Raw genomic sequence first — 24,786 nt, 5'->3', positions numbered from 1 at the left:
AAGAAAAAGAAGATTAGGAGACAATGACATCTGCTGGCTTTGGAAAGAGAAGACATCAAACCAGCATATTCTGACTAGACAAAGACTTTGTTTTTTAGCAGTCCATTATTTTCACTTTGCCCTGAAGCTATGAACCTGTAATGTAAAAAAGGGGGCACAGAAAATGCTGCCATCAAGAACTGGCACCTTGTGACAGAGAGCGACTGCTGGCTTCTGCTGTGATCCTGAGCCTGTTCAGGAGGGCGTTTCAGAGAGAAGTAAGGTCCTGACCATCAACTCAATGGCAGAAGTTTTGGGGCACCCTTGTAAAACTTTCCCAAGAGACACTTCTGGTGTACTTATTTTTTGCATCAAAAAACAACAATCATAGCTAACTATCCTTCAAGGAAGATACTGTCCTAGAAAACCAGAATAAAAGAAAAAAAAAGAGAGAACAAATTTATGTTTTATTTCTTCTTTGGGGTGCTGTGACAGATCCTCTTTCATATTTTTGTGTTGAAACTCTTAATTAGTACTGTACTACATATAGCATCTCTCATCTGGCAATGTCAGAAATCTTTAAAAAATAAGTTAATAATAGGTGCCTCTCTTTTTTGCAAAGTTAGGAACTTTTTATCCAACATTTCCAGTATCATTTGTTTGGAGATCATAAGATTGGATTGAAAACCATAACATTTGCATTGAAGATTTTAGGGAGATTTTTCTATGTTTGCTTTGCAGTCTTGTTTGATTAAGACTCATATTCTAAATCCCTCTGCAATCTCTTAAATCTCTGCGTATCATGTTGTCACATCTCTCCAGAAGTAGAGATCTAAGGAAAATATTGAATAGGAGGTGTTTCGATTTAAAAATTGAGATTTTTTTTTTTACCATTTGGAAGCATTTGTAGCACAGTAGCCACCTGAAGGAAATGGGCATTCTTTGTTTCAAAGATTTCTTCAGGGGCCCAGAAGCTGAATGGAGACACCAGAAATAAAGCCTGTTCCTGGTCTCTGACTACAGTGAGTCTTAATGTTTCTCTTGAATAGGTAATCTGAGACAGAGATACAAAAAGTTTGTCTGCAGTAAAATTATGTCCAAATGGCTGTGTGGCTTTTGAATTCGTCGTTCAGACTCTGTATAAATGGAAAAGCCGATTGCAATACAGGCAGGAGACTCAAAGTACTTATTATTTAGTCTCTGTTGTCCATTTTCTGTTCATCTTTATTATAGCATCTGTCTTGCCTTCTACCACTTACCTTCAAACTCCAGAATTTGACTTACTAGCTGATAACTACTAAAAGTCAGCATAGTGTTTTTTTGTTTTGTTTTGTTTTCTATTGTAATCATACTTTGAATGTCTTTTTCAATCTGCTTTTCCTGTACTAAACTGTACTAAAAGGAAAAGTGGAATCTGTTTTCAACAGGATATAATAGCATACGTTTGAAGTCAAATGGATATATTACAATTATGGTTCCACTTCAGAAACAATTGTGCTGTGTCATCACAGTGCTTTTGTATGTGAAATATAATTTACTTATTTCGGAGGGAGAAGTGTAAAAATATTTCTGTGATTCTCTGTCAGCAAGCTGTCATTCACTTTACTCTGTAATAGGTGAGCTGTTTGTTGTCATTTTTGCTCTTTCTGTTTTGTTGTTTTGTTTAGTTTTGCTTTTTTTGCTTTAAATCAAGCCTGGTCATCTAGTTGGCACACTGTACCTGGATTTGTATGAAAAATGTATTGAAGTATCACAAAAGCAAATTAAAAAGATTAGAGTTCTCTGCACCCATATAGGCATGTTTAAAAACTCTTCTGTATAGAAGAAAATAATAGTTAACATTCATAACACACTTCATAGAAATGCATTATGTATTGTTACCACATCAGCTTGTAATATTGGTATGTGGCTTCAATACCTTGCTTGTGTTTGTAATTACATTTAAAAAATTTAACTCCCCTATAGTACAATGACTAGTGGAAATGCATGATTCTTTAGGCAGACATTTCCTTTCAGACTGATCTAATGACTTCAGAAAATGTCACTGTTATTAAAGCTTATTAACTATTGATACGCAAAAATAAAACTTAGAGTGCAATAGAAGACATTAGTAAATATACTCGTTGAAAACATTTCTGCAGTGAGTTATCCGATAACTCTTTTGATTTGGGTTCTGTGTCAGATGAACTTAATACCCTGAGTAGCTATATTTTGCAGATCATTGGTGGCTTTCATCAAAATTAGGCTAGGACTGCTCCAGCGGATGAGTGACTGAAGTGTTCCGGTAGAGTGCAATAATTATTCTAGATTAATACAATATCCAGCTAAATTCTTGGCTGGAAGCAAGATTTCCTGGACTGCAACAGGGCGGCGTTCACCTGATGCTAGAGAAGAAGGCACAGTACATACTGTAGAGGTTTTCTTGTATGGTTACTGATAGGTTAATGTTTGATGTGTAAAGGGTTCTGCAGCTTTATATCTGCTGAAATTGATTGCATATTTTGGTTTTAATTCACACGACCACTTTAAAGTGGCTTTTCAGTCACCTGTTGATGGGTTTATTATTTTGCTTTGCTTTAATTGTGGAGAGGAGTCTACCACAAGTTTTGAGTATAAAATATTACATCTCTGTGACCAAATGTGATGCTGGAGAGGCACCTAACTTCATTGAAAGTGGCATTGGTGGAAAAGTCCTCTTTCTTTTTCTGTTCACACTAAAAAAGCCTGTTTGCAGTCTCAGTGACAGAACTAAATACTAAAGATTAGGACTAGCACATTGCTTTTTCTCCACAATACCAGTGAGTCCTTCCTTAGCAGCACCAAGGAACAGAGAGAGAGAGCTACAGTAATTTATCAAAGATGTGCAGTAAATCTGTTGCACCTTCTTGCCCATGAGCTGCTGGTTCAGTTCTTTGTTATCAGGCCATAAAATGGACTCAAGACTTTGCCTGTTGCTTTCTGAGTGCATGTCTGAGTTTCCTTTAATTCTTCATTTACTTTTTCTTACCTCTAAAGGCTCTTTAAATGTCTTTTTGCTTTTCTCTTTTTGCTTATTTTCCATCAGTGGATTGTGGGGAACCCAAATGTTCATCTCAGGTTTGCAGTACTTGGGTGCATGTGATATGCTCTGGCACTGTAGCAGCACTTTTCCATATGCCTGCAGCCCAGCCCTGGAAGAATCTCGGATTTGTGTAACTACAGAAAAAAAAAATGAAATAATCTGGCTCAGCTTTTCCAGCCCATTTATCATAAAACAGATTTCCTTCTTCTTAAGAGGCTACAGAGGAAGAGCAAGAGAAATTGGACATAAATGAACCTAAGTTGAAAAGATCTGTGTAAAATTTCAGCACTGTTTTATTTTGCAGATGTATTTTTTCTAGTTTTGCAACTAATGGCAAAATTAATGGATTAAGATAAGTTTTTTTTCTACGTGCTAATGACCATGGCTGGAAAATCTTTTTTTATTATTATTTATTTATTTATTTTTAAACATACACCATTAAATGTCTCTTTATAAAGTACCATGAAGTTTGGTTGATTTTAAGCTAAATGGCAACCATCTAAATTTCTGACCTTGTATTTTCCTACTGAACTAAATGCTTTGATCTACTTTAATGTAATCAATTACAGAATGAAACTCTGATTTGGAGAAAAACAGATGATTAAGTGTTTTTGCAAAATGGAGACAAATAGCCATCTCTCCCTGTTGTCAAACACATTTCTTTTTGTTTGAGAAAAAGTGCAGGTATTTTCATTGTATGTTGGCTGTGCCACTTAATGAAATGGACCTATCGTTACAGCTCAAAACTATATATAAATTACATATTGTTACAGTTGCTATGGAAAATAATTACCATTATTTAATGGTAGCTTATGAAACCATTGAATAAGAAAGGAGATGTAGTTTTGAAATGCAAAATGCTTTTTCCCTGGGGAATGTATTTAATACCAGCTCTTAATTTATATTATTTTCATATTATCTGCCCTCATAGTTATTTTAAATTGTGTCTCTCTTAAATATAAACAGGTACACAAAGAAGGCAGCTTGATTTTGGACACAAGATATACCTGTATGTACTCTGCAATCCTATTTGTTGTACTTTCTAGTTTTAAGGATGTTTTTCACTCATTCTCCAACCTTGTCTCTTTCCCATCTTAGTGTTAAGAAACAGTGCCATTACCATCTCATAAATTAGTCGTAGACTGCTTCAGGCTTGTCTAACTGTGGCTCACCTCAGTAGGATATTGCCTTCTAATATCAAAGGGATTTAGATATATGTCATAAATGACATTCTGAATTATAGCCAAGAAGATATTATTAATATAAGTGCTTGATACTGGCCTCTTCAAAAATTATATGTTCTATCATGCATGAATCTTATGGGATTGTTCATAAAAATCAACAAATATGCCTCTTTGCAGAAATTTTCTAAATAAAAAGTGAATCATTGTGGTTTACTCAGGAGAGGGACAGATGCAACCACATGTGTAACTAAGTAGAAAACTTGAAAGCTCAATATATTTCAAAGGCAAAGATGGAAATAAATCTTATGGGTACATTATATTGTCAAACCCAGCAGTAATTTTAAGATTCATTTGCCTCCCAATTATTGATATGTGTCACACTTCACTGGAGTTGAGACAAACCCTGTTTATTTCTTGCCTTTTCTCTACCTCCATCAAAATTTGAAAGGTGTATAATATAGAGAGAGGTCTGGATCTGAGACTTATTTAAATAACAGATCAATCCAGGGCTTTGTACAAGCAAACAATATTGGGAACAATTGCAGATTCTGCACAGCTCTAACAAATCTATGGCAATTAAAATAAAAATCTAGCATTTATTTGCAAGTGTCATGCAGTGGTGTTCCATCTTCCTGACAATAGACTGATTTACACTATCTCTGGTAAAGCTTGATCAAACTTGGTCGTTGCTGTTTTTTCAGGTACTGTTTGTTACTCTACTTAACGTTTAATATAGGGCATAGTAATAGAGTGCATGCTACTGCTGAATAAGCTCATTCTAGCCAATAAAGATGATACAACCTTGCAACAGAGACTGTGTGAGCATCAACTGGCTTGAAATCCAGATTCTGTCATATGCAATGTTGATGGTCTAGCGTTTCCAGGTTGACTTCTGTTTTCAAGGAGCCAAACAGAAATGCTGGATGTAGTTTTAACTTTACAAAAGTGGTTTTGGCTCATTTCTCATTAGTGCACTTTGTTCATACCTCAAATGTAAGAAAGGAAGAAAAATGAAAACTTTATAAAGGAATGTGATATTTAACACAACATAACCTCGTTGATTAAATAGCTTAGATTTGGAAAGGATTAGGTATTTACCATATGTAAATAAAATTATTAATTACTTAAGATATTGTTTACTAAGATTTTTAAACTTCCTGATTCAGGGTGTAAACTAATTAGTAGGCAGTGTGGAAAAAAATTCATTCCTACATGGGACGAGTTCATGAAAAGCAGTGGATGAACAAAAAGAAAACTGCCATGAGGTATTAATATACCAGCAGAGACATCACTCGCTCTTGACAGGAGACTGTAAATGCAGAATGCTAGGAGAAATAATCCTCACAAACTGGAGAGCTGAAGTGGAGATGGCAGCAGCCCTTCAAGAAGGAGGAAAGCTTGAAATAGCGTATTCAACCTTCTTTGAAAATGGTATCTGTAAGAATGGGCAATAATTAGATTTATATCTTAAATAGGCCTTTCTCAGCAGAGACTGCACCATGGCTTTTTTAAGCACAGGTGGTGCATTTATCTTTCTGAAATGTGAAAATCTTTCTTAGTTTTCTAGTCACCAGAATAACAGCTTACAAGATTCTAGTTCAACAGTGCAGTTAAATCAGTGCTGTCTCAGTTTGTGGCAGGGCTGTTAGCCTGTGGTCCAGGAGCGCTTTGGCAGGCTTTGTGCTCCTGTCGGTAATGAGGGTTAGGAATGGGCCATAGCTAACAGAGGTCAGACCCCTCTAACAATTCACCTTCTTCCCACAAGCATATAAAAGGAAAAATAAACCAACATTTTATTCAGCAGCACAGTGCTACCACTTTGAGCACTACAGATTTCTCCCAGCCTACACAGAACCCTGTGCATCTTTGAGCCACTGTAGATCCTTTCTCTTACTTGTCTGTAGCCTGAAGGATTTGCTGATAGTTTCATGAGAAGTCCAGACTCCTGACCCCAGCACACTTATCTTCTCTGTCCTATTCAGAGAAAAGTGTAGCAGAGAGAAGCTCTGTTCTTGCACAATGCTGCGCAGGGAGCCTACCAGAGAGCCTCTACAGCTATCCATATTCCCAGATCTTAAGCAGGAACTCATGAATGCGATGGTGGCATAGAGAAACATATGCCACTGTTAAGCTAATTTAAAATCATATCTGCATTTTTTGTTCTTGTTGTTGAATTTCCAGTGCCTTTGGATTTCTATGCATTTGTATGTATATTTGTGGCGGTTTGTGTGGGACTACAAAGTGAGTGAGTATATCTGTTAATCCTGAACAGGAAAATGGATGTCACAGAAACATAAAACTACAGAGTTATTTGTTCCTGTAGGCAGAGTGATATTGTAATTAAAGGTAATAAAAACATGGTAGGATTCAGCTTCTCTGTTCTTTACAGTTAAGTGTAACAGAGGAACTGTGGAGTTACAGGTAGTTTGCATCAAGTATTTTCTTGAAAAGGGACAGAGTCTGAAAGCTTTGGAGAATCAAAACATTTGTTGTTCTCATATGCAAAAAAGTGACCTAAATACTATTTCTCTGCTTCTGTTTTTCTGCTCCCGTAACACTAGGGAAACTCCAGTGACATCATAGTTCATGAAGCTTAACAACTCCTGCTTCTTTCTGGCTACAAAGAGAAGCTGATTTCAGCATTTTGTTCCAGCTCAGAATTCTGGGTGTGGTAGCAGAAGACTAATCTCATACCTGCCTGTGTAAAGTATTCTGAGACATGGAATAGTATGCTCTTGCAGTGTGCAGTGTTACAAGCTATTATAAACTTTGTGGATGTCTTCGTACCTATCTTGTAGCTGTGATGAGCGTAAGGGTTTCTGGTTACATATACATTGTGAAGCAGAATAAACCTACAGGAGCTCCTATATTACAGTACGTATCAAGCTGTACCACAGCTGCAATATGTATATTTCAGTATACAAACCAGAGTTGTTGCTTCTCAAAGTTCACAATAGTGATATTGTAACAAGTCGAAAGATGTCAGGTTACATCTCCATTTTACAGAACCGTTCTTGTAGCTCTTTTCCCTTCCAGTCTAATGTTTTTTCTAAAGTGGAAGATGATTAATAATTGTACTGAGGGAATTATTTTTCTAATTCTTTGCATTGAAGTCAAGGATTGATGATATTCTCACTCATTTCTCAAACTTGCTCACTATTATTTTAATTTATTTTTCTAATTGTCTTGTTATTTTGTTAAATGATTGGTGTAATAAGGCTTTACAAGGCTTTCAAAATAAAAAAAAAAAAAAGAAACATTCAATGACATATTTCAATCCAGGGCATGAAATCTGAAAGTTCCTGGGCCAGTCTTTCAACAAATTTTAATTTTCTAAGTAGTCAGTTGATGAACACAGTGCTGAATTTGGAACTGCACATTCATCTGTTTATGTAATTTGCTCTTATTTGGGATTGCCTGCTTTTGTCAATAGGCTGTTAGACCTTCGGCTCGTGAAACGTTGGCTTGGATTCTGTTGCTGCTTTCTCTTTCTGATCATGGTTCTGACTGAGTCTTTCATTTGGCAAAGTGCTTGTAGGCAAGCAGTGACTTTTTTTGTAAGAGTTTTCTGGCTGGCTGATTTTTATTTTTTTATTTTTTATTTTTTGCGTGGTTGAGAACAATACAAGAAGTAGTGAAAAGGAAATGGAAGAAAACCGTGAGTCACAATTGCGACTGACTCTGATTCCTGAATCCTCAAGCACATGCTGCTGTTAAACCCCAGCACATCTGCAGTCAGCAAATAAAATCCTAGTGAGAAATTAGCAGTGTTGGAGTGATTTTGAACCTGGCATTCCCATGGAACAGTGAACTGTTGCATCGCCAATATCCAGATGAAGATACCAAGATGAAAAATTAGTAAAATTATGTTAATCTAACTTAGCACTTAAATACACAATTTCAGTTAACTAGATACTCTAGTTTCAGTTACTTATCTGCTTTAAGTCTTCCCAAGTGAATAAGTCCAAGTGCTTCATTTAGATGTGGATGGTGTTTTTCCAAATACCATTACATCCTAGTCAAGCAGAATATGGAACATAACTTGTACAGTTACAGTAGAGTTTACTGTCTTTACTTCCTACTGAAGGGAACTGGAGGGAAGTAGAGTTATTTCCTTCATGTGCTGACAGCATGAATTAGCTTATGTTTGCTGATTAGTACAACAATCTTCCAGTAATTCATTCTTTTTCTGCATGAGTTTTCACTTCAAGTGTTTTTTATTGGTACAGCATCTTTGAATTTTGTGTGTTTTTCCAAGTGTAATTAAGACTTTAAGTTCAAAGGGGAGAAGCACGAGTAACATCTAAACGAGAAATTTAATGCTTAATACTTCCCAGAAAGACTGGAGAGAGATCTGACTCTAATCTGTATAGAGGAATCAAGATAGAAACCATTTTATATTCTTTAGGGCTTGCATAGTGCTTTGTGTTTGTGGAAGGCTGTGCTAATACTACTGAGTGGTTGCCTGTGGACTACCGAGTGCCTGTGTCCCCTTAGATTTATCCTGTACACTGGAGTTCTGTAACGGTAACGCAGCAGTCGGAAAGAAGTGTTACAAAGTGTGACAAACCCAGTTTCCTTTGAAGAGTTCAGCTGCCATGATGCATATTTTACATCTTTCTCTGATATAAAGAGAGGTGTGAGTTCCTTTCTGATGTTACATTTTGGAGCTGGCTATAAACATTTAGATTTGCCTGGAGCCTGAAGACGTCCATCAATATCAAATACTTTATTTTGGGTGAAGGGGCAACAAATCTTTTGTAACTGGATAGAAGAAGCGAGTTTTCTAATACAGTTGACCTCATCTCAGGAAGTTAGTGTTTGACACAAATGCCGCTAATTTTGCAACATACTATGTAGGCTGATAAATATTCTGACTTAAAGAAGTATTGTAATGAAGTCTATTGAACGTTTCGGGAAATACTTCAGGAATGTAGAAGAAAATAGGAAATTATCTGCAAGTGTCTGCAGATGTAGAATTAAATCCAATAAAAGCATGCCTCCCCAGGAAGCTTAGCTAAACTGAGAAATAGGCAAGGAAATGATAATATAAAATAAAGAAATTTTGAAGGATGAAGCAGAAAGAATACGGGGAAAAAAATGTGAAAGAACAACAAATCTTTCAATGTAGATAAGTGATTTGGTGTGAAAAGACTTTTTTTTATTTATTTAACTTAATTGTGCTATATATTAAAGCAAGAGTCAAAGCTTCAAGACTGAGACTTTATCTCATCTGTATAAATCTCTTCTGAATCTAGTGTCATCAAGTTTTCTGCCAACCCTTAGGCTATTGTTTTATTCAGCAATGTGACTGATTAATTTTAAGAAAACAAACAAATAAAAACCCATCCATGGACGTCTGCCCATCAAGAGAATGTTTAGATTGTAGAGTTAAACAGAGAGAACCAACAAAATGCCCCCTCTTGATAAAAATAGCCAAAAAAAATGATACTGTTTGTCTTTCTTTGGTATATCCAGTCTGTTCGTTGTGTTGAAGCTTACATATGTTCTTTATTTCTCTAAAGCTGGCATCAATTATCAGCTGAGGGACAAATGTATGAGCTACAAAATAGAGGTAAAAACAGAAATATGAGATTGCCTATTTAGGTTTTGATTTTTCTTTTTTCAAGAGGTAAATAAATACACTTTTTCAAATAATCCCACAAGGACATCATTTAGGGAGAAGAAGCTAAGCAAAATATTGTTCCTTCTCACAGTGGGATACAACTAGCTGAAATGTCTTCAGGAGTGAAATTTGATTGTAATAATAGACAAAGACGACTTTGAAAAGCTCCTGTGATAGAAGGTTTTTGGGATCTGGCAATGCTAAACTGTGTACCTGAAAGACACTTATGTACATAAAGCCTAAAGAGAAATTATTGTAATCAATTGTATTGTTTTTCCTCACATTTCAGAATGGGATGCAGCATACACAGTATTACAAAAATCAAGTGAGGAGAAAGGGATGTCATTTTAATTCATCTAACTAAATTCTAATTTTCAGGCCCTTTGTCTGGCTGAGGAATAGCCCTGGCAGGATAGTCACTGTTGGCAGAGAAGTTCATTTCTTTCCCAGAAGAAAAGAAATCAAAACAGCTTTGCACTGATCAGCTGGCACAGACTACCGGATCAATGGTTGGCAATTTGCAGGGCTGTGCTGTAGATAAGGCTGTCACATTTTGGCAGTCTCATCACTACCAGTCAGCCACATAATAGCTGATAGGTCCCTTTCAGATAAAGATGAGAAGAGGACAGAAAACTGAAGAGAAACGGGAGTGAAAGGGGGATGGAGGAGGAAGGGAAGATGACAAATCAGTATTTTCAACCTCACATTTGTCCTTTGGTCTCCAGTCCATTTAAATATATGTTAATATTGCTGTTAATTTTTACAGCTTTCACCTGATAAATAGTGGCACTTGACAGTTTTTTTTTTGTTTTTTTTTTTTTTTTTGAGTGTATGTCTTTTATCCTTCTGAAAATGTGCGGGTGTGTCCTGAAAACTGAGTCCAAAACTCTCCCTCCCCTAACCCCTCAAATCAAAAGCATAGGTTCAAGGTGTGTGCTTGAGATGCCAAAAATATACCTGTTTTATGTATTAAGATCATTGTCTTTCACTTTCTTCAGTGTAAATATGACATAGTGCATATGTTATCTTAAAAAAGGAAAGTAGATTTTTGCCCAGATACACTCTTGGTCTGTTATTTATTGCAGCTTAGCAATAGTTGATAGTCTTGTGGTTTCTTTCTGTGAAGCTTGTGTCCTAGGGAAGACAAGCTAGTTAAGAAGTGAAAACAACAGGGGGAAAAAAAAAAAAAAAAAAAACCACCACTTAAGCAGCAACTGAATTATTTTCAGATGTTTCTGGTTTTGAGAAGACTGAAAAATAGTGTCCTTCTCTGAATTCTGATGCTTTATACTTTTCTAGCAGTTCATTGGATGTTACAAAGAAATCTGTTAGTGACTGGATGACAGTACAGTGACAAGAGGTGTGGGAATCATTACATTAATACTGATAAAGCTGCTAGATATGCATAGGAAGATTCAGACATTTCCAGAAGCATGAGAACACACAGAGTAAAGGATTCATTAGTTAAAAATGCCCAGGCTGTTCTTAATCAACTTGAATCTTGAGCTTATGTTAGATATTCCCAACTACAGGGAATGCTCTCTAATTCCAATGTCTACTGTTGAATAGCCTTCTAAAAACAGTTATACGCAGTGTAGGGAATGAGAAATTTTTTTTAGCTTTTTCTTTCAAATTTTCAAATTTTACTGCTCAAGATAGAGATTTGTGAGGGAGATTTGTAAAGGAGATTTGAAAGCTTTTTTTTTTTTCCCTGAAGATACAGTTTTCAAATGTCTTTATCAAAGCAGTATAATATAATATAATATTTGGAAACCTCTATACAAATCATCTCCGCTATTTAGTCTTTCATCCTCTTCTTTGTGAATAGAGGGAAACCACTCTTTCTGATCCATTGCAGACAAACTGATGAAACTGCATGTAGCTGCAGTTACGTAGAACAACTCTCCCTGAAGTCCAAAAGCATTTGCAATATAGTCAGCCAAGTCTTTGATACTATTTTCCAACTTGATTTAGACAATTCCTATGGTGCATTGCACCACTTTGTTGTGAATTGATCTCAGAAATGCCAAAAAGAGGAAAGGAAAAGAAAAGAAAGGAAAAGAAAAGAAGGGAAAAGAGAAAGAAAAGAAGGGAAAAGAGAAAGAAAAGAAGGGAAAAGAGAAAGAAAAGAAGGGTAAAGAGGGGAAAAGGGGAAAAGAAGGGAAAAGAAAGAAAAAAGAAAAAGGAAAAAAGGAATAGAGAGGAGAAAAGAAAAAAAAAAAGAGGGGAGGGGAGGGGAGTTCCTTTCCTTATTGGCATTCTAGGGAATTAGAGACCAGGAATGAGAGAGCCACAGTGGCGGGCTGACATGGATTGTTTATTTAATTCTTCCAATTTGTTCACCTTAATGAAACACCAAAAGGTTTGACTGAGCGGTAATTAACAAGAGAGAGCCTGTCTAATGAAACCAGTACAGGATGATATTTGTTTCAAGGATCAATAAAAGACTGTGAGTGAAGATCATACCAGTATCATGCAGGAAAACAAATCGCCTTGTGTCAATCAATTGTCATGCTGCACATGCATGAGTCTGTGTGAAGCATTTTAAATATTGCATCAGTAGAAAGACAGGAAAGGACAGGATTGGTAAATTTGGAGGTATCTAGTACTTAATTTGTTGGTCTGTCAGGTACTATAATTATAGCTGCAGCATTCTTTTTCTGTGCCTTCAATAGTCATTACTAAGCAATTCTAGTGACATAATCAAATTAAAGTACGCTTCTATTAGAGCGCACAGAGTCCTTTGCGTAGAGTTTCTTTGTACACTTACTATTACCGCTTGCAAGTTTTTAGGAAAACAACACAGACTGCATTCCCTGGAAAGAAAGAAAGAAAGAAAGAAAGAAAGAAAGAAAGAAAGAAAGAAAGAAAGAAAGAAAGAAAGAAAGAAAGAAAGAAAGAAAGAAGAGCAGCTGATAAGAAAGATACTTCCCTAACAATCCTTTTGGCCTTCCATAGGCAGCAGTTGGATTCCCCATTGTCACTAGTTGACTTAGCAATTAATAATGCAGCAATTTGCAGGGAACTTCCAGATCTCACTGCACAAGGCATGATTTTGTTTATACAGTAAAGTTGCTACTGACAATAACAGAGTAAAAAGGAAACAGTGGTAGAAATGTTGTATCTCAAAATGCATAATCAATTTGATTATGGAAGAAATGGAGTTAGTGTCAAAGAAAGTTAAATATGTGCTACACAATTTTTTTAATCCCTGTGGATGCAAAGATGAATTAGAGTTATTGGTAGATTTCCATGATTCTGTACTACAGCACTTTTTTCTTTTTATTCACCTGTATAAAATAATTAGAAAAATAATATCAGAGTTCCATTTAATGTATAATTTGTTAGGTATTCAGAAAAACTCATTTGGATGATTGGAATGTATTTTTAACACAAATTCAGATACTAGACATACAAAAAACTATAAACAGTAAAATTTGAAATTGAACTTTTGTCTGTCTGTTTAATCCAGTGAGTTATATTTGCAATGGACTTTTGTTCTACTCATAATTTTAGATAATAATTATATGCTTCTGTTTTTCACCTTCTCAATTTCCCTAACTTTCACAAAGATGTATGGTTAACATGGGATTTATGGGTAATTAATGCATTTGGCTAGTGTAGTAATTCCACATATAACATTAGCACAATTGGGAATAGAATCTTATCCTAAAATTCATAGTTATTAGATATATCATGTAAAATTGTGAATTTTACATGCCTGCTGATGAAGTATATACTTATATATGGATATATATAGTTCTGTGTTCATAAAAGTCTTTGATTGACTAGAATTTGAGCTGGGAAGCTTTGGAGTATTAATTCCATGAAATTTCTTCTGTTAACCAGAAATTTAAACCCTCATGCAAATCTTATGGGCATCATTGAATCCAGCTGCAGAAATTGTATTCATCAATTGCATTTGTAACTGACTGACAGTTTTTAAAACTCCTCTAATCTTATGAAGTGGAAAATAGCTCTGACTGGTTTCATTCCTTGTGTGGCAGAGTCCCAGTCAAAAAACTGCCTGTAGGAAGTGGAATTTGTGTCGATTAGTCAACCACCAACAGCTGCAAACAGGAGGTAAGGCAGTAGAAAGACAGTGACTATGCTTTTTGCCAAAGTATCAAAGACAAGATGATCCACAAGTTGCTCAAGATGGCAAGAATTATAGGCCAGAAGCTGCAACAGATTATCAAGAGAAAATCATCTTTAGGCAGTAAAAATAGTAGTTTTGTTTGTCAAGATACTTCCCTGTCAAATTATTGGAAGACACATGGGATAGTGTGAGCAATGAAAATTGCTTCGGTGACTACTCAGAAACATTATTTCTTATTATTTCACTCGTGTATGTATGTTGATGGTGTGTATATGAAAATATATGTGTGTGTATGATGACACAATTAACTCCTGTCATCAAAATCAAGTAAATGGGTTGTGGAAGGGTACGTGACAAGAGTGTGTTCAGTTTGCAGCCTTTTCTTTGTGTGACAGAGGCTTTTTAATGGGATACGGGAAAGACCGTGCATGGTGAAACAGATTTACCATTGATTAAAACCCTTTAACAGCTTTCAGTTGTAACAGTGAAACTGTCTTTCTGCAACCATCAATTTGGCAGAAAAAAAATCTTATTAAAAAAAATAATTCAAAAATACTATTTGTGAATATGTCAAAAATCTAGATTTCATTAATCAAAATGAGATGCAAGTCATCACAGCCATTGAACTATAGAAGTAGTAAATGAATACAGTTATTTAGGATCCAACCTAGGCTCTTCTACATTAGGTACCGGTTTGTGCTGCTTGTCGGTTACATCAGTTGTTGGGAGTTCTTCAAAGTTCTTAAGTGTAACAATATGGAAACCTGAATTTTACAAGGCTTGATTGGTAAAAATTGCATTTATATATATATATATATGTATATATATATTTTTTTATTATTATTTTTTCCAGTGACCAGCATGTGAACCATGAGAAAGAAATGTTGCTGACAGGAAGATAATTGAAATCTTTTAGGTGCAGTGCTAGCAAAATTTCTGAAAAGTAGACAAAGGCTTACGTTAGAAAAATTAACTGCAGGGACTTCTGTCCAAAATAGATAACAGCAAATTGATGTGTTTGATCATGACAGCCATCGGAATGATCATAATCTTAAAGATAGAATTATATGGCAGAGTGCTGGAAGGTCACAGTAATAAAGGGCAGCCATGGTCATGTGGGTAGGTCTGTGGCAGCTCACTGGTAGATTAGCTCCAAGTGCTCCAAGCTTGCAGTAGCTCAGGACAGCTCCTTAAATTTCTCTTACATGAAGGATATAAATGATATACACTTCTTTGGCTATTTTTCTTTCATTATGTTTATTTTAACACTATAAAACTGGTAATGTTGTTACACTACTTCTGGAAGAGGAATCGATCCTCCTCCACATTTTACAAATGATACAATTGAGAGGTTAATGGATGCTAGATTGCATAGATATTACCTATGTGTTAGTCCGATGTTGATTTTTAAAAAAATCTTAAGAATACATCTTATGATAAGGCATTACAAAGACATTAATTTGCTACAAGTGTGACTCTGTGTCATGACCGATAGTGACCATTTATCTAGAAATCTGTGTTCCAGGCCATCTTTTTTTTTTTGAAGTAGGTATTCATACCTATCCAGAACAACGTGCCTCCCATTGGAGTACATACTTATTCTGCAGGAGTGAACTCCAAATGGAAGAGAACCATACAATACGTGAGAAAAATGCCCATGTTTTACCTGTGCTTCTGTTAGGACACTTGCATAAGTGTTCATCTGTCTATTAAAGTAGCACTGTTTGTTCTTTTGTTACTACTGAGTGTACGTATATGAGTTGATAAATACTTTTCCTTTATTTGATACTTTTTCCTTTTCTTGTTTTGAAATTTTTAATAATGTCTTAAATAATTTGTTTTTGAAATAAGAGCACATGTTTAGGTACATTTAGGTACATACATGACTAGGTACATTTTCAATGTGGAGAAAAACAAAACATATGGAAGACAATTACTTTGCAAAGGAACAGAAAAGTAACTGTTCAGTATCTAGTTTTCCGGTTTCATGTGCAGTTATAACAAAAACATTTAGAATGGAATGGAACGGAACAGAACAAAATAGAATAGAACAGAATAGAATGGTTAAAAGAGCATCCTACTTCTCAGTAGCAATAAGAAGGCTGAATTAAAGTACATTGTGTTTTAAATTGTATTTCACTTGTAAATTGGTCTGGAAATTTGGGCAACTTACAGATATTCTAAAACAGAGCATCCACCAAAATATGACATTTTATCAGGAAGGCCAAATTATTGGTTGAAATGAGTTGGAATTGACAAGATAGTCTTTTGTAAATACAAAATTCCTGATTTTTTTTTTTTTTAATATTCCTTTCTTTCTAAATTTGATAGGCTATATTCATTTTATAGGCTATATTATTATATAGGCTATATTCATTATACTGAAACAACATATCTAAATCAAGCATCCAGACTGATATCTCAGAACTATTAGTTGAAATTAAGAAAAGCTAAACACGAATAGGTATGCCTTAATGTAACATGTGAAAAGGCAAAGGAAGCATGCTCATAGTTCTGGCAGTTTTGCTTTAGTGCTAATGTGTGTTGTGTTTGTATCTGAAAATTTTCTAATATTCCATGTGCAAAAGTAATCTCACATTTGCTTGACACTTGTGTCTATGTCTGGGTTTTTGAAATCAGGTACATAGGTATCTATGCAGTAGTTTGTTTTCAGATGCTGAAAGAAAAGGTTTTTATCTTCCATTCCCTGTAATCTCTCCCTCTGTCTCTCTCTCTCTCTCTCATGTATGTCTGTCATTTTTATCCTAAGAACCTGTCTTTATTGTTGAGGACTTTTTATATTTGACATTTCAGCCATCTTTTGTCCACAGCCTTATCATTCATGTTGGTGAAATTGTTTATTTGTAACACCACTAGTGCCTAAATATCTGTGAGAGATTTCAAGGAAAAAGCATGAGGAAAAAGTGACTTGTTTTTATGTTGTATCAGTATTCATAGCACTTGTAATTGCTGTTGAGTTGCAAAGAGAAAAAAGGAAACCTATTAAACAGATAAAATACTATGTATCTGAATTGTGAAATGATGGGTTTAGCATCTAATCTAGTTCAATCTGTGCAGATGCTGCTGGAAAGGCTTAAGGCTATTTCATTCTAAAATTTTTGCAAGTAGTTACTTTTACTTGTATTTATATATTTAGAGTAAGTTGAGTTCCTTCCTTTTGAAGGATACAGGCAATTAAATATGTGTTCTTTCTTTTCTTTTTTGGTAAACAGAAAAGAAGAGATGTCAGCACAAACTATTGTGTCACACAGATTGGAGGATATGCCAGTGTGACTGGTTGCTTTCCTCCCTAATACTTTGAAACTGTTTCTTACTGTTGTATGGATTGGGTATATGACAGGTAAAGAAACATCTACTCATTTAGGATAGAAAAATACAACTGTAAAGTCTCTAGGTGTTTGGTTTGATTTAAACCCATTTGCAGTTGTGTAAGAGAGAGAATAAACCCTAAGGAAAGCTATAGAACTGTGATGTATTGCACTACAAGGACTGCATTAGAGCCCCTGTCTGGTAGTGTAAATAAAGACTTTTATATTTTCATTTATTGATTGTAATTCTAAGAAAGCTTCACGTTGTCCAGTAGAAGTGGCTGAAAAATAATGTATGGAAAATCTATTGGAGATACAGAGGCATTTTAGAAAGTAGAGAACCATTAGCTTTATCATCAAAGACAAAAGCATTGTTATATACATGCTGCTTTGATTCTCTGAGAACCTATTGCTATTTCCCCTTGTGTTGAGCTGTTAACAATACCTTCAGTAGAAAAGGCAAAATCTGTTCTCACATAAAGGGATGTGGCGCTTTTTAATCCATTTGTATTTTCTTGAAAGCCAATATTTCCTGAAAAGAGTGGATCCAAACCATCTGCTATTGGTATTATTGGATTTTTCTCTTTAACTAACTTCATTATGACCAGATTCAGCTCTGGGTTCTCTGAAAATACATGAGTACTGGTCAGAGTGTGTGCGGGGGTTGGGGGGATACTAAAAACTAAACAAGCTCGACTTGGAATCCACAATGTAGCCCCATTTTTAACAAAGGTATGAGAAAATTGCACTGCAAAGTCTGTGAAAAAAATTACATATTCCATTAAGGCTATATTCATATTTCTTTTTATAGGCTTTTGTATCACTGAAGGTATAGAGGTTATGACATAGTATGTAATATCTTCAGTATTTTAATAGAAATGACTGATTAATGTTTCACAAAGCATTAAAATTCACTAGTCACTTCATTAGCTTGTGAAAATTAGCTCTTTTCAACACAGCATATATACATTGTGCTGCTTTTCTGCTTTCTCTCTGGAATAAGTATATGTAATATATACAGCAGTGAATGTCTCCTTCAAGGTTTTTAACTATCAAAATACAAGTGCTTGAGTAGGCTGGAAGCACTGGCCTGAGTTCTGCCACTTTCATGATTCTCAGACTCATGAATCATTCCTTGTGGCCCAGATATCATTGTTAAAATGAAAAAGTGTGTTAACAGTAAAAAGGTATGGAAGAGATCACAGCTCATATTAGTCAATCTAAAGCCGTCTTTGTGAAGTCTTGCCTTGCAATCAAAATCTGTTTTTACTCACATAAATAACAAAGAAAAAAAAAACAAAAAACAAAACACAATGATCATGATCTAAAAATTCCCTGGGTATGTCTAGAGAGATGTTTGTAGTCATCTCTTATTTATACCAACTTGATGAAAGAAAGAAATAGCATCAGGATATAGAATTTGTCACCTAGTCTTTGATCAGCACCTCAATAGGAAATGCTACTTAGGGGGGAGAAATGTATTCCATGATCATCAAGTCACAGTGTTTCTGTGTCCTGAGCACTGATGAACAGTGGGAAATGGTGATGTGAAGGGACGGGAGTGTTAAGATTTAACTGGAAGCTTTGCTACATGCAATAAATGCAAATAATATACAAAGCAAATATTTGTAATACGCCACTTACCATTAAGGCATAAGAGAACTAACGTCTTGAAAAGAATTGAAGGAGTAGAACAAACAGCTGAACCAATGACACAGAAACATGGTCAATGGTTCTGCAGAAGCACTAAGCAAAGGTGTGCTTTTATTTCTCTAGAAACGCAAAATAACTCTATTGATTTCAGTCATATTGCCCTAGATTCACACAACTGGAACAGAGGAGACTCCTGTTTACCATTATGTAAATCTGCTTAGTGCCTATTTACTTGTCCAGGATATTTTCATCTGCGTACCAACTAACGGTGCTAGTAATGAAATATCTGTTAAGTTCTGTAACTTGATTTTTCATCTTCCTAATCTTCACACTGCAAATTCAAATGCTTTAGAGGGAAGATGAATGCCTCTTGTCTTTTCAAGTTAGAAATATTTAACAAATACCCATACATCAGCCATCTTATAGACTCTGCAACATTTCTATGTTTGGTACCCTGTTGCAGGAAAAATCTGCAGAAAATATAGACCTGTAATTTGAAATTTGGTCATTATATATGCATTAAGATGTATTAAACCTTTCAGTGTAGCTGCTTATTTTAAATGCACATTCTGAATATCAATTTTATTGTTAGAAAATATCAAATCATTCTACTATTATGTATGCTGAGGAAACATAGTGAGACTAAAAATATAGGAATACCACAGGGACTGCAAACAGCATTCAGCCTGTTCTCATCTCTGAGCACATCTTACTAGTACCAATGGAAGCTCTTTTCTCCAGAGAAGGGAAAAAAGACATTGAAGTCATGCGGAGTTCCTCCTCAGAGACAGACGAACGGCAGCCCCTCTGCTCACACAGATTTGGTTCCATGTACTGCAGAGTACATCAGTCAAATCTCACCCAGAGTCAACACACTAAGCAATGTGTAGGACTCCTTGATAAATCCCAGCCAGCCAACATGCCCACTTGACTGTATTTTAAAAAAATTTAAAATCAGGGTAAGTGAATATAAGCCAAATATGAACTAAAAGACAACATTGTTTAGAGACAAAAGTTGAACATTGAAAGTAACTTTAAACTTAGCATATACTAATGGTAATCACTAAATCCTGTGTTAACGCCCCATTTCAGTAGCTGCAAGGACCTAAAAGCAGCAAAATGACCAGTTTAAATCTAAAAAAGCAATGGTGTTTAATTACATGCTTTTAACATACATTTAATAATAGGTTTATTTTTCTCTCTTTATGGTTTACACACACACATATCCAGATATGTAAAATACAATCCAGTGCATCTAAGAGATACCTACACTACTTAAAAATGAGCCTCTGCTACAATGCTGGCTTATCCTGTAGACGCAGGTAAGCACGTAACTAGAAATTAGTGCAAGTGTTCATCTTTCTCCATGCTAGAAATCTCGCAGGCTTTTTCACTGCATGTTCCAGCTTCACATTCGCTGGTCAGGTGGTGGGAATTGGGCAGCTGCAGCTTTTCAAAAGCTGAGGAAGTTCTGTGTGCAAACTTGCCAGTTGTTTTTAAATAATTTAGCGTGCTTATAAATGACTTCACACAAGACAAACATAGCTTGTTGGATCCAAAGTTTTAACATTTTATCGTCACATAAGCATAACAGTAATATTAAAAGAAAAATAATGGACATTTTTTTCTGTTCTTTGAGGTCATTATGAAGAATTTGCTTATCACAGTGCACTGGTTTGCTAATAGGCTACATGCTTGCTTAAGCCAGAAAATAACATGGGCAGGATTGTGCCTTTACTCTGCAAGTAAAGAGAGTGACAGTGAACACACTGCCAATTTTTGGCTAATAGTTTTTTGTTTGTTTGTGTTTTTTCCTGTGGCCACCGTGAATGGTCAATCTGGAACCTGAGGGACAAAGCAGAACCTGTGTGACAGATCTGGAGGCCATGACTTCACCAAAACATAGCCAAGGCTCTGTCAGGCTCCAGCTGTTAAACACAGCATGAGTTTCATAATTTCAATTTTCCTGCTGCTTCTCTGTTTTAGTCTATTTTTCTATATTCTATTTTAGCTGGAGTCTCCCTAATTTCACAACTCCCCCATGGTGTATAGGATTTTTTTTTAGCTGTAAGGATTGTGAGTTGTTGCCTTGGAAACACAGTTGTGCATGCAGCTGTTGTAACTGTACTTGTTACTTCTGCTTTATCACAAACGGTTTCAAAGCTTTTCTGTATTTGTCTGACATTTTTTGATTCTGTAACTCTTTATAACAATATGTTTGACAAATTACCAGAGAAGGAAATAAAACCTTAACCTTGCAATGTACAGAATGCCCCCGAGATCCTGACTGAATCAGCTGTTTTCTTGGCCTTGGAAGCCCCGAAAGCCACATTCAAAACCTGCCTACCTATCTGGAAAAAATATTGAAATGTAAGATTTTTTTATTTATTATTATTTTTTTTTAAAGTTTTGATATTCTCCATCAGAGCTTCTATCTGCAGGACCAGGGGACAGCCTGGGACTGCAGCTCCTCCAGGTTTCCAGGATGAGAGCAGCCATCTGCAGGAATGTGCCTGTGCCAGCCCGGGCCCCGGCAGGGCTCTGGCTTGCTCAGACAAGGACAGGTCCAGCAGGTCCAGTAGAACATAGCAGGTGATGCGTGAGTATTTCACCCAAGTAGAGCAAAAGCCTTTCCCGTGAAGGCTACGTTGGTACCAGAGAAGGACTGCTGTTCATACTTGCCGCCTTTCTTGGGAGAGTCCTTAAGCCTTTCCCTGGGGTTGTCTTGAAGTGAAAGTTGTTTGACCCCTTTCACTACCAGGAAAAAGGGCTGTTAGATCTGAGAGAAACCACACAGGGCCCTCTTCCAGGGCAGGTTCTCCCTGCTTGCCAGCTGGTAACTAATGCCAAAGCTCAGAGACTGCTGAAATGCGTTAAGACAGTAGCATAGTTTGAAAGTTGTATATGTTCGCTTTTTTTTAGCCAAGGCTTCTAATTGCCGGCATATTTTCAATCCATATACCTGTCAACTACACCAGTTTAGCTGGCATTGCACTGCCTTTATATTGTCTTCTACTTTTATAGCAATATAAAAAATGGTTCGTTTTTTGTATGTCGCTCCCTCGCTGGCGCTCAGACTGCTGAGCTTTCCCATTTCCCCTGTGTGTAAGATAAGCCGTAATAGGAGCAGAGGAGGACAGGTGGGCACTATTTCTGTTACACTTTCAGAAAGAGGAAAAGAATGCTGCACAAATAAATAGAAAGCCTGCTAGCTCCAATAAGATACTAAAATGTTTCTGTCTCCTCGCATCTAACTGTTTTCCATGGACCCCAGTACATTGCAATGCGCATGTCTTGTGCTGTGCATTGTTTGTAACTGAATTTTTTTAGATGTCTTTTCCTGTGAAAATATGAGTGAAGCCAACAATTGAAATTGCAGTCTTAACCATTTTAGATGAACAACCTGCAGTTTGGTTAGAGTTGCTGTGGAGAAAGGTAACCTTAACTTACAAAGTGATGCTTACAATAGCGTAATATAGTTCAACTTTCTCTTTCAATTTAATGTCTTAAGCTGATTTAACCTTAGTACGTTTATAGTCTGCCTTTTGGTTTTGAAAGGATTTTGTTAGGAAAGCCACCTAAAAAACAGAACAAAACAAAAATATGTTGCCAAGTAATGTGCAGCTATAATACACAGTGTTGAAGCAGAGAAGGAATGGTTGTTCATGCTTGCTTGTAAACAACCTCTATAAACTCAGTGAATATATGTCTGTTTCGTACAGAACAATATGTATTATAAAATGTCATTCATATGATGAAAAGATAAGTTAACACAATTATATTCCAATTGCAATTGAAAAACTCCAGGCAAAGGACTGGATAGTTGGATAGTGGACGATTCTGGAGTTTCTTGATCTCTGTCTGAGAAGTATATAGAACATCCTGCAGGGCAGTCATAATCCAAGGGGCCATTTTACCCCTTGCTTTTTTATGGCTCACCCTTCGGAGTAAGAGATGTGTCTGCAAAGAAGCACAAGCCATATCTTTATTCTCATTTTACATTCATTAAGCTGACAAGGCTGATGTAGGAACTGTTATATTGCAACAGTTGCTCACTGTATGGGAAGAGGATTCACAGGGCTTATGATCCTTTTGTCTGGGCAACTGCAACAAAGTGAATTCAATGAAGTTCAGAATTAGAGCAAAAATGTGCAGTAAATGATAGCATCAGTTTCATCTCTGTAATAGTTTCAGAATATAATAAAACATTAAAACAATTATGATCTAGATTGCTAGAATGTTGACACCTAAACTAATCTGTATTTTTACAGCTTTTATCACAGTATCTGAAATATTTGCTTCTACCATTTGTGTTGAGCATAGAAAAAATTGTATGTGACTCCACAAAAGAAGCAGTATTCTGGTGGTTAGATATTAATGATCTTTTAGCATCTGTAGCTTAAGCATTTAACTTATTAAGAATTTATTGAGGTTATGCCCTTGGTTGCTGATTGGAGTGAGCTGTGAAAAACATTGTACAGTGTTCTATTGTATTCTGAGATTTTCTTCCTCTGTCAGCTCTTCCTCAAAGGACAGTGTTTAACATAATAACTTTTACAACAGAAGTTTCTAGAGCCTGAACTCTGGAAACACAGCCTATTTTGGACTTGCATGTTTTTTGTTTGCTTTATTTTTTAACTTGACTTGGGCGATCTTTTGGTTGGGAATGAGATTTTCAGATGCAAAATGCTACCTATGCAATAATACAAACATATGCTGTGCTGTGCTACATTAGCAAGAGTGCAGTCAATAGGTCCAAAGATAGGATTGTTCCCCTCCATTCAGCTGAACATCACTGAAGGATGTTAAGCAGAGGCCACCAAGATAATCAGCAATCTGGAAAACTTGTCTTGTGATGAGAATCTGAGACAATTGGGTTTGTTCAGCTTGGAGAACAGGAGGTAAAGGGAAGGTCTTGTCTGCAGTTACCTAATCTGCAGTTACCTAATAAAAGGGCAGAGAAAAAATGGAGTCAGGCTTTTCTCAAAGATGTGCAGTGGTAGAATGAAAGACAAAAGAATCAGGGTACAAAGTGGGAAACTCCGGTTAGATTAAAGGAAAACTATTTTCACCATGAATGTGGTCAAACATTCAAACCAATTTCCCAAAGATGCTCTGGAATCTACATCCCTGGGGACATTCAGAATCCAACTAGGCGTTGCTTGGGGCAAACTCTTCTAGGTGGATGTACTCTGAGCAGGAGGTTGGACAGGGTGAGCTCAATAGGCTACTTTCAATCAAAATTACTCTTTGACTGATTTTTTTCTTCTCATCAAACCTGTCAAAAATGTATTCAACATCTAAAAAAGTAGTTGTGTGGGGGAGGCTTTTCATTTGACAATTCTTTTTACTGATTGTTCAGGCACAGATACTCGATACTCATACAAATTGGCCAATATTTGCCATTGTGGAAAAAAAAACAGTAAGATGAGAGAAAAAAGCCAGACAAACACTGGTGAAGGTTGTCCAGACCTCAGAACTCTCTCAGAGAAACTCAAGAAATAAACTCTCTTAAATTATCCTTGTAGGAATGGGTGTCAGTGGAAATGAATGCTACATTTGCTACAAATGATAGCATCTTAATCTACGCACTTTGTATTTCCTCAACTCTCTTCCCTATCGTATTTCAACTGTCAAACTCCAAAGTCAAAAAGTTAACAGCTTTGCAGATGAACTTCTGCTTTCCCATTCCTAACTGCAATTGCTTCTGACAGCCTGCGTTTGCCTATCTCTGAGATTCACAGAGATTTATTTCCATCTTGGCACTGAGGACTGGCATCAGGCTATTAAACATACCAGGACGCAGTGAGTGAATACCTATCAATATCCTGAAGACACTTGGGGTCTTAAGAGCC

The 24,786-nt window shown here is 36.1% G+C and overlaps 1 protein-coding gene across 8 annotated transcripts in view; it reads left to right on the top strand.

Annotated features, from left to right (window-relative positions):
• PCDH11X (protocadherin 11 X-linked) overlaps window positions 1-24,786 on the top strand; it is a 490,061-nt gene that overhangs the window by 280,632 nt on the left and 184,643 nt on the right. Inside the window, exon 6 of one of the 8 annotated variants that reach the window (XM_067005162.1) lies at window positions 13,858-16,352. The exons of the other annotated variants lie outside the window; for them this stretch is intronic. Coding sequence (XP_066861263.1) covers window positions 13,858-13,956 — 99 coding nt within the window. The 3' untranslated portion in view covers window positions 13,957-16,352. Of the gene's footprint in view, window positions 1-13,857; window positions 16,353-24,786 lie in introns of those variants that run through there. 8 annotated transcript variants of the gene reach the window in all.

This window comes from Anser cygnoides, chromosome 13 (assembly GCF_040182565.1).
Source record: "Anser cygnoides isolate HZ-2024a breed goose chromosome 13, Taihu_goose_T2T_genome, whole genome shotgun sequence".
In the NCBI taxonomy this organism is placed as follows: Eukaryota; Metazoa; Chordata; class Aves; order Anseriformes; family Anatidae; genus Anser; species Anser cygnoides.
This window is presented reverse-complemented; position numbering and strand designations above follow the sequence as displayed.